The sequence below is a fragment of the Nerophis ophidion genome, linkage group LG28 (assembly GCF_033978795.1).
Source record: "Nerophis ophidion isolate RoL-2023_Sa linkage group LG28, RoL_Noph_v1.0, whole genome shotgun sequence".
Classification (NCBI taxonomy): Eukaryota; Metazoa; Chordata; class Actinopteri; order Syngnathiformes; family Syngnathidae; genus Nerophis; species Nerophis ophidion.
Window position 1 is genome coordinate 23,665,045 of NC_084638.1, and position 16,402 is coordinate 23,681,446.

Sequence of the window (16,402 nt, forward strand, 5' to 3'; positions counted from 1 at the left end):
TGATAGTTTATATATCAATGATGAAATATTAACATTGCAACACATGCCAATACGGCCTTTTTAGTTTACTAAATTGCAGTTTTAAATTTCCCGAGAGTTTCGTCCTGGAAACGTCGTGTAATGATGACGTGTACGCAAGACGTCACAGGTTTTTAGGAAGTATGAGCGCTGCACACACACACACACAGCTAAATGTCTGCTTTAACGGCATAATTACACAGTATTTTGGAGATCTGAGTTGCTGAATATTTTGCAATTTGTTCAATTAATATTGGAGAAGTCACAGTAGAAAGATGGAGTTGGAAAGCTTTAGCCTTTAGCCACACAAACACACGGTGATTCCTTGTTTAAAATTCCTGGAGGTGAAAATTTACTATGGATGGTCAAGCCAACATGGATCCCGACCACATGTCAACCAGCAGGTTTCGGTCAGAAAATTGTGGTTAAAAAGTCGCTTCTTACAGGAGAAAAGCTGAGCTTGTGCCGTCCATAGCTGCCGTCGACTTCCCTGAGACACTGCGCGTCAACACACCCGTGGAGACACCCTTCCGACTATCAGGTACAATTTAACTCACTAAAACACTAGCAACACAATAGAAATATAAGAGATTTCCCAGAATTATCCTATTAAATGTGTCTAAAAACATCGGAATCTGTCCCAGTCGCGTTTTTTTTTCTTCTAGTCTGTCGCTATCAATTTCCTCAAACACAAATCTTTCATCCTCGCTCAAATTAATGGGGAAATTGTCGTTTTCTCGGTCCGAATAGCACTTTTTGTTGGAGGCTCCCATTATAAACAATGTGAATATGTGAGGAGCCTCCACACTTGCGACGTCATCGTCTGCGACTTCCAGTAGAGGCAGGGCTTTTCTCTTAACACCGGCAGCTGCGAATTTTATCGTGGATGTTCTCTACTAAATCCTTTCAGCAAAAATATGGCAATATCGCGAAATTATCAAGTATGACACATAGAATGTACCTGCTATCCCCGTTTAAATAAGAAAATCTCATTTCAGTAGGCCTTTAACACTGTTACAAATATGCGCCACACTGTGAACCCACACCAAACAAGAATGACAAACATCCGCACCATAACACAACAAACACAGCAGAACAAATACCCAGACTCCTTGCAGCACTAACTCTTCCGGGATGCTACAACATACACCCCCGCTACTACCAAAACCCCGCCCTATCCCCATCTCCCGAATTCGGAGGTCTCAAGGTTGGCAAGTATGCTTTATACAATTCCAAGTTTTCATCTACAGATAATCCTTTATATCATTCAACAAATAAATTTTTTAAAAGAAGATTAGGGCTCTATTCCATTGCATAGTTGAATTTTTTGCTCGCATTTGCTTTTTGCAGGGAGATCTAAGCCTCTTGCGTACTAAGATAGATCAAGCGCTGCACAACAGCCAACTAGGCTTGGTTGACCACCACTGTTTTTCCACTTCCGGGAAGAAGTCACGTGGTTGCAACCCAGTCATAGCAACCACCAGGGGTCCACAAAAATTAATATTACTAACATACTCATGAGTATGTTAGCCCTGTATGTTATTATGTTAGTACTGCAGTCTTTACTCATTTTAATGTTGATATACAGTTAGTGAGAATATGAAGCAAACAAACCTGTTCTGTGTCCAGAGTCCATTAGTTGATGTTGTCGCTCGTTCTCCCAATTTGTTCTAGAAAGTTCCTCCTCGTCCTGTGCTATCTTTCTCTCGCACATTTTCACACAATTTCAACACTTTACACTATGTTAGTGGCCAGCTAGCAAGCTAAGCCAACCCAGCCCGAGAAGCTTCACCGTACGAGTCCTCCTGACATGAATAAAACGCTTTTTTACCGACACTGAATCTCTTTGGAATAATATTCTTATATTTACAGCAACTGACCATTTTGTTTTTCCAGAAAAAGCAATGTTGACAAGATGGCGGCAGATGTGCGCATGCGCATTCTTATTTGTAGTGCTCCGTCAGAATGGGCGTTTTGATCCCGTGGAATCGATACAATGACACTCATACGAGTGTTGATTGAGCATGAACAACCACCATAATGTCCATCCATCCATCCATTCATCCATTTTCTACCGCTTATTTATAGACGTTAATTAATGCGTACACATTTTTTTCTTCCATATATTTTGGGCCAACGTGTTAGAAGCAGTATTTGTGCTGCACCACCCCTCAGCTCAAAATGGACTGATCCATTCTTGTCACGTGACCACCAAGCAGACACAATTTAGGACGGGCGATACTGACAAGCGGTAGAATGGATGGATGGATGGATGGATGGATGGATACTGCGAATTGTATTTTATTTTATGAGTTGTATTAATTTGCCTCTAGATAGTTGACTTCTAAAGTGCAGCACAAAATTGTATGCAGATTATTTATATAATCCATCCATCTATCCATTTCCTACCGCTTGTCCCTTTTGGGGGCGCGGGGGTCACTGGTGCCTATCTCAGCTACAATCGGGCGGAAGGTGGCGTACACCCTGGACAAGTCGCCAACTCATCGCAGTATTTATATAATATTTCTATGAATTGTTAAGCACTGGGCAGCAACAAGGCTATCATCACGACGTCACTAAAAGAAACAAGACAATACGATTCAATAATTGACGATAAGTTTATAAAATAAAAAATAGAATAAAAAAATAAGAATAAAAAAGCAATAACTGACAATTGATTTGATTGATTGAAATTTGTATTAGTATTATGCAGAGTACAGCACATATTCCGTACAATTGACCACTAAATGGTAACACCCGAATAAGTTTTTCAACTTAATCAATTCATGGTAAAGTACTTTATTGGTGCTAAATTTCCCCCAGGGATCAATAAAGTACTTTCTATTCTATTCTATTCTATTCTAAAGGCTGACATTACACATTAAAAAAGACTGATACATTACAACAAACTGCGCATATTTAAAATGTATTATATTTATTTAATAAAATTAGTATTTTTAGTTGTTGTTTTTTGCAAATGTTACAAGTTTGAACGTAAACACAGGAGTAGTTTCCATGACCCCGACTTAAACAAGTTGAAAAACTTATTCGGGTGTTACCATTTAGTGGTCAATTGCACGGAATATGTACTGAATTTTGCAATCTACTAATAAAAGTCTTAATCAATCAATCAATCAATCAATTCAAATACAGGGGGGCAACACATGATGTAAGTGTCTATATTGGCTATATTAGCCTACTATCAAAATGACTTGAAAAGCCTTATATAAGTGTTATAATGAAGACAACACATGATTTAAGTTTCTATATTAGCCTATTATCGGTATTACTTAATCTAGTATCTATGGGGGTTTGGGGGTAGCGGAGGTGTATATTGTAGCGTGCCGGAAGAGTTAGTGCTGCAAAGGATTCTGGGTATTTGTTCTGTTGTATTTATGTTGTTTTACGGTGCAGATGTTCTCCCAAAATGTGTTTGTTATTCTTGTATGGTGTGGGTTCACAGTGTGGCGCATATTTGTAACAGTGTGACCTGTATGGCTGTTGATCAAGTATGCGATGCATTCACTAATGTGTGTGCTTGTAAAAGCTGCATATATTATGTGACTGGGCCGACACGCTATTTGTATGAAGGGAAAGAGGACGTGACAACAGGTTGTAGAGGACCTTAAAGACAGTGCCTTTGAGGCACGCCCACCTATATTGTTTTCCCGGTGGAAATCGGGAGAAATTCAGGAGAATGGTTGCCCCGGGAGGGTTTCTTAGGCAGGGGCACTGAAAATCGGGAGTCTCCCGGAAAAATCGGGAGGGTTGGCAAGTATGGTCATGTATTGACCAAATGTGCCTGATTAGCACTCCAACAAGTCAATAACATCAACAAAGCTCAACTTTGTGCATCCACGCACAGTATAAAACTTTTGGTGGAAAAAAATGAGACAAAGAAATAGTGAAAGATTTTACATGTGAACAAACTGTTGCGTCACAGTCCACACTACGGTGAGTTGAAGAACCGCCAAAATTAGTAGGACAAAACAATGTTCAACAAATACTCTTGTCAGTGAAGCATACACACAAACATATTAAACAGTGGGATTTCTAACAATTGGGAAGGTTTGTGTCATGTTTGTCCTCAAACAAAAAACATTATAATACCCCAAAAATATTTTCCCCTATCTTTTTCTATTTTCAATCCTTTTTTTAAAATGCTCTAAGGCAGGGGTAGGGAACCTATGGCTCTAGAGCCAGATGTGGCTCTTTTGATGACTACATATGGCTCTCAGATAATTGTATTTATATAGCACTTTTCTCTAGTCAATCAATCAATCATCAATCAATGTTTATTTATATAGCCCCAAATCACAAATGTCTCAAAGGACTGCACAAATCATTACGACTACAACATCCTCGGAAGAACCCACAAAAGGGCAAGGAAAACTCACACCCAGTGGGCAGAGAGAATTCACATCCAGTGGGACGCCAGTGACAATGCTGACTATGAGAAACCTTGGAGAGGACCTCAGATGTGCCCCCCCCCCCCCCCCCCTCTAGGGGACCGAAAGCAATGGATGTCGAGCGGGTCTAACATGATGCTGTAAAAGTTCAATCCATAGTGGCTCCAACACAGCCGCGAGAGTTCAGTTCAAAGCGGATCCAAGACAGCAGCGAGAGTCCCGTCCACAGGAGACCATCTCAAGCGGAGGCGGATCAGCAGCGTAGAGATGTCCCCAATTGATACAGGCGAGCGGTCCATCCTGGGTCCCGACTCTGGACAGCCAGTATTTCATCCATGGTCATCGGACCGGACCCCCTCCACAAGGGAGGGGGGGACATAGGAGAAAGAAAAGAAGCGGCAGATCAACTGGTCTAAAAAGGAGGTATATTTAAAGGCTAGAGTATACGGATGAGTTTTAAGGTGAGACTTAAATCCTTCTACTGAGGTGGCATCTCGAACTGTTACCGGGAGGGCATTCCAGAGTACTGGAGCCCGAACGGAAAACGCTCTAAAGCCCGCAGACTTTTTTTGGGCTCTAGGAATCACTAATAAGCCGGAGTCTTTTGAACGCAGATTTCTTGCCGGGACATATGGTACAATACAATCGGCAAGATAGGCTGGAGCTAGACCGTGTAGTATTTTATACGTAATTAGTAAAACCTTAAAGTCACATCTTAAGTGCACAGGAAGCCAGTGCAGGCGAGCCAGTACAGGCGTAATGTGATCAAACTTTCTTGTTCTTGTCAAAAGTCTAGCAGCCGCATTTTGTACCAACTGTAATCTTTTAATGCTAGACATGGGGAGACCCGAAAATAATACGTTACAGTAATCGAGACGAGACGTAACAAACGCATGGATAATGATCTCGGTGTCTTTAGTGGACAAAATGGAGCGAATTTTAGCGATATTACAGAGATGAAAGAAGGCCGTTTTAGTAACGCTCTAGTGACTCAAAGCGCTTTACAAAGTGACACCCAATATGTAAGTTACATTTAAACCAGTGTGGGTGGCACTGGGAGCAGGTGGGTAAAGTGTCTTGCCCAAGGACACAACGGCAGTGACTAGGATGGCGGAAGCGGGAATCAAACCTGGAACCCTCAGGTTGCTAGCACGGCCACTCTCCTAACCAAGCTATGCCGAGTAACCGTGTAATACTCTTCCATATCAGTAGGTGGCAGTCGGAAACTAATTGCTTTGTAGATGTGGAAAACAGCGGGAGGCAGGGTGCAGGTAAAAAAGGTGTCTATTGCTTAAACCAGGGGTAGGGAACCTATGGCTCTAGAGCCAGATGACTGCATATGGCTCTCATATAAATCTTAGCTGACATTGCTTAACACGATAAGTAATTAATAATTCCGCTGGTAATCACAGTTTCAAAAATAACATTCAAATAATAAAACATTCTCATGCATTTTAATCCAACCATCCGTTTTCTACCGCACCTGTTCAAGATGTTGCGTTAATGGTAAGAAGTATTATATTTATTATTGGTTAACTTTTAGACTAGCAATGTTGTTAAAAAGAATAAGAGACTTATTATACCCTACAAATGTTGGTCATACTTAAAAATGCACAAATTTAGTTGTATTCAGTGTTGAAAAAGGTTATATGGCTCTTACGGAAATATATTTTGAAATATTTGGCTTTTTGGCTCTCTCAGCCAAAAAGGTTCCCTGCTCTAGGGCAGTGGTTTTTAAATGGGGGTATGCGTACCCCTGGGGGTACTTGAAGGTATGCCAAAGGGTATGTGAGATTTTTTAAAAATATTCTAAAAATAGCAACAATTCAAAAATCCTTAATATATTGATTGAATAAATGGGTTGTGCTTGTATAGCGCTTTTCTACCTTCAAGGTACTCAAAGCGCTTTGACACTACTTCCACATTTACCCATTCACACACACATTCACACACTGATGGAGGGAGATGCCATGCAAGGCGCCAACCAGCACCCATCAGGAGCAAGGGTGAAGTGTCTTGCTCAGGACACAACGGACGTGACAAGGTTGGTACTAGGTGGGATTTGAACCAGGGGCCCTCGGGTTGCGCACGGCCACTCTCCCACTACGCCACGATAATATTTCAACAAAATTTGAATGTAAGTTCATAAACCGTGAAAATAAATGCAACAATGCAATATTAAGTGTTGACAGCAAGATTTTTTGTGGACATGTTCCATAAATTTTGAAGTTTAAGATTTCTTTTTTTGTGAAGAAATGTTTAGAATTAAGTTGATGAATCCAGATGGATCTCTGTTACAATCCCCAAAGAGGGCACATTAAAAGTAAAAACAGTAAAAAGTAAATAATGGGGGTTGTTTCCATTTAAACCCCCATTATTTACTTTTTACTTTTTTTTTTTTTTAATTGATCTCAACTCTGTACACTGCTGCTGGAATTTTAATTTTCCTGAAGGAACTCTCCTGAAGGAATCAATAAAGTACTATCTATCTATCTATCTATTAAGTTGATGATTACTTCTATGTGTAAATAATAAATAAATGGGTTGTGCTTGTATAGCGCTTTTCTACCTTCAAGGTACTCAAAGCGCTTTGACACTACTTCCACATTTACCCATTCACACACACATTCACACACTGATGGAGGGAGCTGCCATGCAAGGCGCCAACCAGCACCCATCAGGAGCAAGGGTGAAGTGTCTTGCTCAGGACACAACGGACGTGACGAGGTTGGTTCTAGGTGGGATTTGAACTAGTGACCCTCGGGTTGCGCACGGCCACTCTCCCACTGTGCCACGCCGTCCCTTGTGTAGAAATCTTTATTTATAATTGAATCACTTGTTTATTTTTCAACAAGTTTTTAGTTATTTTTACATCTTTTTTTCCAAATAGTTCAAGAAAGACCACTACAAATTAACAATATTTTGCACTGTTTTGAAATTAAATAAGTCAGAAACTGATGACATAGTGCTGTATTTTACTTCTTTATCTCTTTTTTTCAACCAAAAATGCTTTGCTCTGAATAGGGGGTACTTGAATTAAAAAAATATTCACAGGGGATACATCACTGAAAAAAGGTTGAGAACCACTGCATCAGGGAGCTACTAGGGCGGCGCTAAAGAGCCGCGGGTTGCTGACCCCCGCATTAAGGGTTAAACATGTAATGACGCCCTCACACCAGAGAGGCAGTAGCGCACTCGGCTGTATTCGTGTGTTACCGGAAGTAGTTCTTCATGTCAGGATCGACTCGTCAGTCAACTTTGAAGCTTCTAGCTTCTAGCTTAGCTCGTTAGCTGCGAACAAAGAGACGGCGAAGTTGCCAACGCATCGCCCACCAGAGACCGGGTGTGAGTGTGATTGTGGGAAAATGTGTAAAGTACAAATGCTGAGAGCGCTGGTGAATCAGCGACTAACGGCGGCCGTTGAAGAAATATTTGTGGTGTTGGAAAGAACGATAGCGGAATACGAGGAGGAACTTTCTAGAACAAAAGAGGAGAACCAGCGACAACGTCATCTACTGGACGCTGTTTTCAACAAACATCCAGTCGGGTTCCACGGAGCAGGTTTGTTTACTTTCTTGCTGTGACGTATTTACTCACGTTGCATTTCTTCATTCACACTGCTTGTAAACAAGGTTTTATCAGGCGATGGTATGGTGGACGGATCGATCCACGTATCTATCGAGCGATATCAAGGTAGGGTTGCCAGCTCTTCCAAATAATTAATAGGGGATTGTATTTGAGGGGTTGGCGCCTTTTTTATTTGTGTAAAACGAGTTTGGTACGTGGGCTTCACGGTGGATGAGGGGTTAGTGCGTCTGCCTCACAACACGAAGTTCCTGCAGTCCTAGGTTCAAATCCAGGCTCGGGATCTTTCTGTGTGGAGTTTGCATGTTCTCCCCGTGAATGCGTGGGTTCCCTCCGGGTACTCCGGCTTCCTCCCACTTCCAAAGACATGCACCTGGGGATAGGTTGATTGGCAACACTAAATTGGCCCTAGTGTGTGAATGTGAGTGTGAATGTTGTCTGTCTATCTATCTGTGTTGGCCCTGCGATGAGGTGGCGACTTGTCCAGGGTGTACCCTGCCTTCCGCCCGATTGTAGCTGAGATAGGCGCCAGCGCCCCCCGCGACCCCGAAAGGGAATAAGCGGTAGAAAATGGATGGATGGATTATTAACATACTCAGATGAAGAATATCTTATTTTCAATAAGTTTGAAAGTGTTTCTCATAATACTTCTTCTTTGTACTTTGTAAGCACTATTAATTTGAACATCCTCTTAAACTGGCTCATATCAGTAAAAGGTTTAACTTCTTTACTTAATCCATTCCATAATTTAATTCCACATACTGATATGCTAAAAGTTTCAAGTGTTGTACGGGCATACAAATGTTTTAAGTTAGATTTTCCTCTAAGGTTATATTTCTCCTCTTTAGTTGAGAAGAATTGTTGTACATTCTTTGGTAGCAGGTTATAATCTACTTTGTACATCAATTTAGCTGTTTGCAATTTTATCAAGTCATCGAGCTTTAATATTTTTGACTCAATAAATAAAGGGTTTGTATGTTCTCTATATCCAACATTGTGTATTATTCTAATCGATCTTTTTTGTAACACAGTTAACGAATGTGGCGCACATTTGTAGTTGTTTCCCCATATTTCTGCACAATAACTCAGATATGTAACACTAGCCAGCAGTAGAGAATATAAAGTGATTTTTGGCCCAGGACGTATTTTGCTTTATTCATTATTGAAATATTTTTTGCCACCTTATGTTGTATGTTTTGTATATGAGATTTCCAGTTGATTTTATCATCTATTAATACTCCCAAAAATCTGGTTTCTTTTACCCTTTCGATATCTATTCCATCAATTTGTATTCGTGTCTGATGCTCCTTTCTACTGTTACCAAATAGCATTATTTTAGTTTTACTGAGATTCAAGGATAGCCTGTTTTTATCAAACCATTTTTTTAATTTATTCATTTCTTCCGTTATTTGTATTATCTTCTGTGTGTTCTCTCCTGAACAGAAAGCAGTTGTGTCGTCTGCAAATAAAACTAACTTCAAGTCTTTTGTAACTTTGCAAATATCGTTTATATAAAGATTGAACAATCTTGGTCCCAGTATTGATCCCTGGGGTACACCACAAGATATATCCAATCGTGTTGAACTATTTTCACCAATCTTCACATATTGCTTCCTGTTGGTTAAATAACTTCTTATCCAGCTCAAGACCAAACCTCTGATGCCATAACATTCTAGTTTTTTAATTAAAATATCATGATTAATTGTGTCAAGCGCTTAGACAGGCACAAAAATCAGATCTTTGTCAGTTGAAGGTAAAAACAATCAGACTTGGTGTGCAGTGTAAACAATCAATCAATCAATCAATCAATGTTTACTTATATAGCCCTAAATCACTAGTGTCTCAAAGGGCTGCACAAACCACCACGACATCCTCGGTAGGAAAACTCACACCCAGTGGGACATTGGTGACAATAATGACCCAGTGGGACGTCGGTGACAATGATGACTATGAGAACCTTAGAGAGGAGGAAAGCAATGGATGTCGAGCGGATCTAACATGATACTGAAAGTTCGAGCGGATCTAACATGATACTGAAAGTTCAATCCACAATGGATACAACACAGTCGCGAGAGTCCAGTCCAAAGAGGATCCAAGACACAGCAGCGAGAGTCCCGTTCACAGCGGAGCCAGCAGGAAACCATCCCAAGCGTAGGCGGATCAGCAGCGCAGAGATGTCCCCAGCCGATACACAGGCGAGCAGTACATGGCCACCGGATCGGACCGGACCCCCTCCACACGGGAGAGTGGGACATAGAAGAAAAAGAAAAGAAACGGCAGATCAACTGGTCTAAAAAGGGAGTCTATTTAAAGGCTAGAGTATACAAATGAGTTTTAAGGTGAGACTTAAATGCTTCTACTGAGGTGGCATCGCGAACTGTTACCGGGAGGGCATTCCAGAGTACTGGAGCCCGAACGGAAAATGCTCTATAGCCCGCAGACTTTTTTTGGGCTTTGGGAATCACTAATAAGCCGGAGTCCTTTGAACTCAGATTTCTTGCCGGGACATATGGTACAATACAATCGGCAAGATAAGATGGAGCTAGACCGTGTAGTATTTTATACGTAAGTAGTAAAACCTTAAAGTCACATCTTAAGTGCACAGGAAGCCAGTGCAGGTGAGCCAGTACAGGCGTAATGTGATCAAACTTTCTTGTTCTTGTCAAAAGTCTAGCAGCCGCATTTTGTACCAACTGTAATCTTTTAATGCTAGACATGGGGAGACCCGAAAATAATACGTTACAGTAGTCGAGGCGAGACGTAACAAACGCATGGATAATGATCTCAGCGTCTTTAGTGGACAGAATGGAGCGAATTTTAGCGATATTACGGAGATGAAAGAAGGCCGTTTTAGTAACGCTTTTAATGTGTGCCTCAAAGGAGAGAGTTGGGTCGAAGATAACACCCAGATTCTTTACCGTGTCGCCTTGTTTAATTGTTTGGTTGTCAAATGTTAGAGTTGTATTATTAAATAGAGTTCGGTGTCTAGCAGGACCGATAATCAGCATTTCCGTTTTTTTGGCGTTGAGTTGCAAAAAGTTAGCGGACATCCATTGTTTAATTTCATTAAGACATGCCTCCAGCTGACTACAATCCGGCGTGTTGGTCAGCTTTAGGGGCATGTAGAGTTGGGTGTCATCAGCATAACAGTGAAAGCTAATACCGTATTTGCGCATGATGTCACCTAGCGGCAGCATGTAGATGCTGAAGAGTGCAGGGCCAAGGACCGAACCCTGGGGAACTCCACACGTTACCTTAACGTAGTCCGAGGTCACATTGTTATGGGAGACACACTGCATCCTATCAGTAAGATAAGAGTTAAACCAAGACAGGGCTAAGTCTGACATACCAATTCGTGTTTTGATACGTTCTAATAAAATGTTATGATCGACGGTATCGAAAGCAGCGCTAAGATCGAGGAGCAGCAACATAGATGACGCATCAGAATCCATCGTTAGCAATAGATCATTAGTCATTTTTGCGAGGGCTGTCTCCGTGGAGTGATTTGCCCTGAAACCGGATTGAAAGGTTTCACATAGATTGTTAGACGCTAAGTGTTCATTTAACTGCTCCGCAACAATTTTTTCGAGGATTTTTGAAATAAAGGGAAGGTGAGACACCGGTCGGTAATTTACCATGAGGTCAGGATCGAGGTTAGGTCTTTTAAGAAGAGGATGACTAACCGCTTTTTTGAATGCTAGGGGAACAGTGCCCGAGGAGAGTGATAAGTTTATAATATTTAGCACTGATGGACCTAATAATACAAAGAGCTCCTTGATCAGTTTCCCAGGAAGAGGGTCAAGTAAACATGTTGTCTGTTTTATTCCATTTACACGTTGTAACAATTCCTCTAATGTTATTTCCTCAAAACGAGAGAAAGTATTTTGGAGGGTAGTATCCGCCGTATATACAATCGTGTCAGTGTTAATAGAACCCCGTTGTAGCTGGGACGCATTGTCTTTAATCTCCTTTCTAATGACTTCAATTTTCTTACTAAAGAATTGCATAAAGTCATCAGCTGAGTGGGTTGAGCTACTGGAAGGAGTCCCTTGTTGGGTTAGCGATGCTACCGTACTAAACAAAAATTTAGGATCGTTTTTATTACGGTGGATGAGATTTGAGTAATATTTAGCTTTAGCTAAGGTAAGCATGCGTTTATAAGTTATTAAACCATCACTCCATGCTTGATGGTGCACCTCAAGTTTAGTCGTGCGCCATTTGCGTTCCAGCTTTCTACATAATAATTTCTGAGCTCTAGTTTCTTCTGTAAACCACGGGGTGCGCTTTTTTGGAGCCTTTTTTAACTTTAGCGGTGCTATGTTATCAATGGTTTCGCGCAGGGCGTCGTTAAAGTTGTTAGTGAGGTTATCAATAGAGCCCACATACTTTGGGAATGGTGCCATTACCGAGGGCAGTAGGTCAGCAAGAGTTGTCGTTGCGGCTGTATTAATGTTGCGGATGCTATAGCAGTTATTATTATTATTAGTTTGACGAACATGCGTCTGAACCTCGAATTTTATAAGGTAATGATCAGACAATACTTTAGTATACGGGAGTATCGTAACTTTGGAAACGGTGATGCCCCTGACAAGCACTAGGTCTATTGTATTACCGTTGCGATGCGTGGGTTCATTTATTATTTGTGTGAGACCACAGCTATCAATTACAGTCTGGAGCGCTACGCACGGTGGGTCCGATGGGGTATTCATATGGATATTAAAGTCCCCCATTATGATTATATTATCGGCGTGTGTCACTAGATCAGCAACGAACTCTGAGAATTCATTAATAAAGTCCGAATAGGGCCCTGGGGGGCGGTAGATAACAGCCAGGTGTAGAGGCAGCGGTGTGACAGACCTCATAGTAAGCACCTCAAACGATTTATATTTATTATTTATGTTAGGACTAAGGTTAAAGTTTTCGTTGTATATTAGTGCAACCCCCCCACCCCTTTTGAGCGGACGGGCAATATGCGCATGTGTAAAGTTAGGAGGACATGCCTCATTTAGCGCAAAAAAGTCGTTTGGTTTAAGCCAGGTTTCGCTGAGACCGATGACGTTAAGATTGTTGTCTCTGATAATATCATTAACTAACAACGTTTTAGGAGACAATGATCTTATGTTTAAAAAAACTATATTATAGGTAGTGGGCTGTTTTAGGGAGTTTTTGATCAAATTATCCGTAGTAGCAATATTAATAATGTTGTGTTTATTATGCCCAGTGCATTTAGTATAGTTACGACCATATCTAGGAATTGATACGACAGGAATTTTCCGATTGTTTGATTGTTGCTTTGATAAACTGCACGCATCATGGTTAGCCACCTCAGTAACGGGGATTTTCCGATTGTTTGTTTGTTGCTTTGATAAACTGCACGCATCATAGTTAGCCACCTCAGTAAAACACATGTCCAACTCTGAAACACTCAAAAGCAGAAAAAACTTGTTCTAATTTAACAGACTCCTTACCCAGACCAGTAGTCTCGCATTTTCCATCTAAATCCGTCTTCGGGATGGAGGAAAGTGGTGTTCTGTGGGGATTAGCCTTCTGCTTTGTTTTTAGCCCCGCTCGGCATCCGCGTTTCCGATCACACCGCTGGCGTCTGCTCCGTAGACGGCCCCCGCTGCTACTAGACTCCCCTGCTTCACGGGCCGCTGGATGTAGCCGCCGATGTATTCCCATGCTAGTTAGCATGTTTAGCACGCCCGCGTCTATCAGTCCAAAACGGCCCGATGTGTCCACATCCAGAAGTGTCTGGCGGTCGTACGTGATCACGGAGTGACCACGATGTGAGCCAGCCATAAAGTTTGTGGAATTGTCCGGTATTTCTGCCAAATGTTCCATCTTTAGCAGGATCTCCTCGAGAGCGCAGCCCGTCCGGGCGCCGCCATCTTGGAAAAAAAAAAAAAAAAAAGTCAATCAATCAATATTTATTTATATAGCCCTAAATCACAAGTGTCTCAAAGACTGTACAAGCCACAACGTTCGGTTCAGAGCCCACATAAGGGCAAGGGAAAAACTCACAACCCAGTGAGCTGTCAATAGGAATGACTATGAGAAACCTTGGAGAGGACCGCAGATGTGGGTGACTCCCCCTCTCTAGGGGAGACCGTGTGCAATGGGCGCCGAGTGGTTCTAGCATAATATTGTGGATCTAACATAATGGTGTGAGAGTCCAGTTCATAGTGGGGCTAGCAGGAGACCATCCCGAGCGGAGACGGGTCAGCAGCGCAGAGATGTCCCAAACCGATGCACAGGCGAGCGGTCCACCCCGGGTCTTGACTCTGACATTATCAGACATCTAACTATATCAAAATACCACTTGCAACTGAGCCAAGCTGGACTTGTCTAAAGCATGTGTTTGTCCTCTTGTGTCCGACAGATGTCAGTGGAGGACATCTTCCCTTTGAGCAGCAAGAATGGAGCGCCAGGGTGGAACAGAAGGAGCCGCGGCCCTCCCACTTTAAAGTGGAAGAGGAGGAACGCAACATCAGTCAGGAGGGCGAGCATCCTGAAGGACTGGATGCGTTCCCAGTGATCGATGTCCTCGTGAAGAGTGAAGACGACGAGGTCAAAGGCGAGCGAGAGCTGGAGCCTCCAAGCAGCAGCTCGACTCAACACATGACAGCACAGGCATATGGAAACCACCATGGAGGATCTCAAGCAGGCAACCTCTTGGCGCCGCTGTCAGATAGTGAGGACACAATGTCACCCTCCCCGGACACCAACGAGGAAGACCCGAAAGCTGACAAGACAGGTTACATTGACAAAAAATGCGCTTGGTGTGGCAAAATGTTTTACGACAGCAGCACTCTGAAAAGACACGTTAGAATACACACCGGAGAAACACCTTTCTCCTGCTCCGTTTGCGGCAAAGGCTTTCGACGGAACGAATGTTTGCAAATACACATGAGGCGACATACCGGAGAAAAACCTTTCTGCTGTTCAATCTGCAACAAAAGCTTTTGCGCCCGAACGCCGCTCGTAATACACATGAGAACACACACCGGCGAGAAAGTCTTCAGTTGCTGTGTGTGTGACGAAAGATTCTCCTACAAGTACCAGATTAGCAAACACAAGTGTGCCGGTTTCAACAGCAGCCAGTAAATGAAACTGCAGGATAAACTTTGACTTGCGAACAAAGTCACCACATATTGCATGATTGAGTCACCAAATATAGCATGTGTGACATCATTGTGTGTGTAACACATTCCTATTTAAATGTTGTAATAATAAAGATGTGACAAAATGTCAACCAGGTTTACTTATTTAAATTGCAAACTTGATCCGAGAAGAGAGACTGAAAAGCTGCTCTGTTATTAGCACTTAACCTGGTTAGCAAGCTAATCTGTAGCCATATGTTTTTCTAAGTATGTTTTTCTGCTCTTGTCCACTTTCCTACATGTCTGTGCACCATGTAACCCAGCTTTTTAAATTGTATGCTATAAAAGTATTACTTCATATGATTTACAGCAATCCAATGGTGTATACAAATGTGAATTCAGACCACTTGTTTTTGGGCCCTATTCTCACATCGTTTTTTATTCACACCTAAATAATAAATACATGAGTATTAAAGGCTTTTGTTCATATTCTCCCATTAAGTCGGGAAATAAAACAGGCTTATTATAAATGATGCAACTTTCTTGTGATTCCTTTAGTTTTTCTTAGTTGTGTGAAAATTATGGGGCATGGAGTTTTCCTCACACTTTCAATGTCATTGAAATCCATAAAGAAAGATTAAAATGTGAGAAAGCGGTATCATACCAGAATGTGTGTTGTCATGGTGATGTATGCATGCTACAATAGCTTCTTCTTCCGAACTGGATGTGAATATTAGTTTGTAGACAAAACCTTTACTTGTTATTACAGTGTTTCCCACAGGTCAGGCAGCTATTTTTGGTGGTGTGGTCGGGCGGTGGCGGCGATGACCAAGAAGAACACGGAGTTGGAATATAATTACAACACTTTATGTACATATTTATATAATATGTAACTACAAGCTCCATTCACAGAGTCCCATTGCTTTTATGGGCGGTCAATCGAGTCAAAAGCCGAAATAATTTTTTTTATTTTTTATTTGTGGTGGCTGTAATTCGTTCGTGGCGGGCCGCCACAAATAAATGAATGTGTGGGAAACCCTGTGTTATGCTCGGGCATTTTTTCACAAAGTGGTGACCCTCGCCCCATCCTTGTTTGTTAATGACTTAGCATTTCATGGAAGCTGCTTTTATACCCAATCATGGCATCCACCTGTTCCCAATTAGCCTGTTCATCAGTGGGATGTTCCAAATATGTGTTTGATGAACATTCCTCAACTTTCTCGGTCTTTTTTGCCACTTGTGCCAACTTTTTAGAACCATGTTGCAGGCATCAAATTCCAAATGAGC

At 41.8% G+C, this 16,402-nt stretch overlaps 2 protein-coding genes across 2 annotated transcripts in view; one reads left to right on the plus strand and one right to left on the minus strand.

The window, feature by feature from the left end:
- Nucleotides 1-16,402, minus strand: part of LOC133545541 (oocyte zinc finger protein XlCOF6.1-like) — a 60,742-nt gene that overhangs the window by 13,881 nt on the left and 30,459 nt on the right. The window lies entirely within an intron of this gene.
- LOC133545093 (zinc finger and SCAN domain-containing protein 2-like) lies at nt 7,628-15,648 on the plus strand. The gene is made up of 2 exons (XM_061890428.1): nt 7,628-7,988; nt 14,395-15,648. The coding sequence occupies exons 1-2, from the start codon at nt 7,793-7,795 to the stop codon at nt 15,117-15,119; spliced, it is 921 nt and encodes a 306-aa protein (XP_061746412.1). The 5' UTR covers nt 7,628-7,792; the 3' UTR covers nt 15,120-15,648.

Coding starts and splice junctions, on each gene's coding strand:
- LOC133545093 (XM_061890428.1), top strand. CDS start 7,793: ATGTGTAAAGTACAAATGCTGAGAGCGCTGGTGAATCAGCGACTAACG. Junction 7,989..14,394: donor AGTCGGGTTCCACGGAGCAG/GTTTGTTTACTT, acceptor TGTGTCCGACAG/ATGTCAGTGGAGGACATCTT.